The 240-nt window shown below is 39.6% G+C and overlaps 1 protein-coding gene across 1 annotated transcript in view; it reads left to right on the top strand.

The window, feature by feature from the left end:
• Positions 1–240, top strand: part of LOC119585982 (spermatogenesis-associated protein 5-like protein 1) — a 21,851-nt gene that overhangs the window by 2,878 nt on the left and 18,733 nt on the right. Inside the window, exon 3 of the mRNA XM_037934695.1 lies at positions 72–217. Within this exon, the coding sequence (XP_037790623.1) occupies positions 72–217 (146 nt within the window). The remainder of the gene's footprint in view (positions 1–71; positions 218–240) is intronic.

Genomic DNA, 240 nt, shown 5'->3' with positions numbered 1-240 from the left:
ATTGAATGAGACTTTGAGCTATGGAATTAAAGACTGCTGCATTAATGTAGAAGTATTACTCTTTCACTCAGGAGTGTTGTTAATTGGCCCTCCAGGATGTGGCAAAACATCCTTGGTACGTCAGCTCTGTGCAGAAACAGGAACATGTCTGGTTGCAACAGCTGGAGCAGAGCTAGTCAGTCCATATGAAGGAGAAAGTGAAAATAACTTTATAAAAGTAAACACCGACTCAATTTTTTT

Source organism: Penaeus monodon, chromosome 20 (assembly GCF_015228065.2).
Source record: "Penaeus monodon isolate SGIC_2016 chromosome 20, NSTDA_Pmon_1, whole genome shotgun sequence".
NCBI classification, from domain to species: Eukaryota; Metazoa; Arthropoda; class Malacostraca; order Decapoda; family Penaeidae; genus Penaeus; species Penaeus monodon.
The sequence above is the reverse complement of the archived record's forward strand: the minus strand, read 5'-3'. Positions and strand labels throughout refer to the sequence as shown.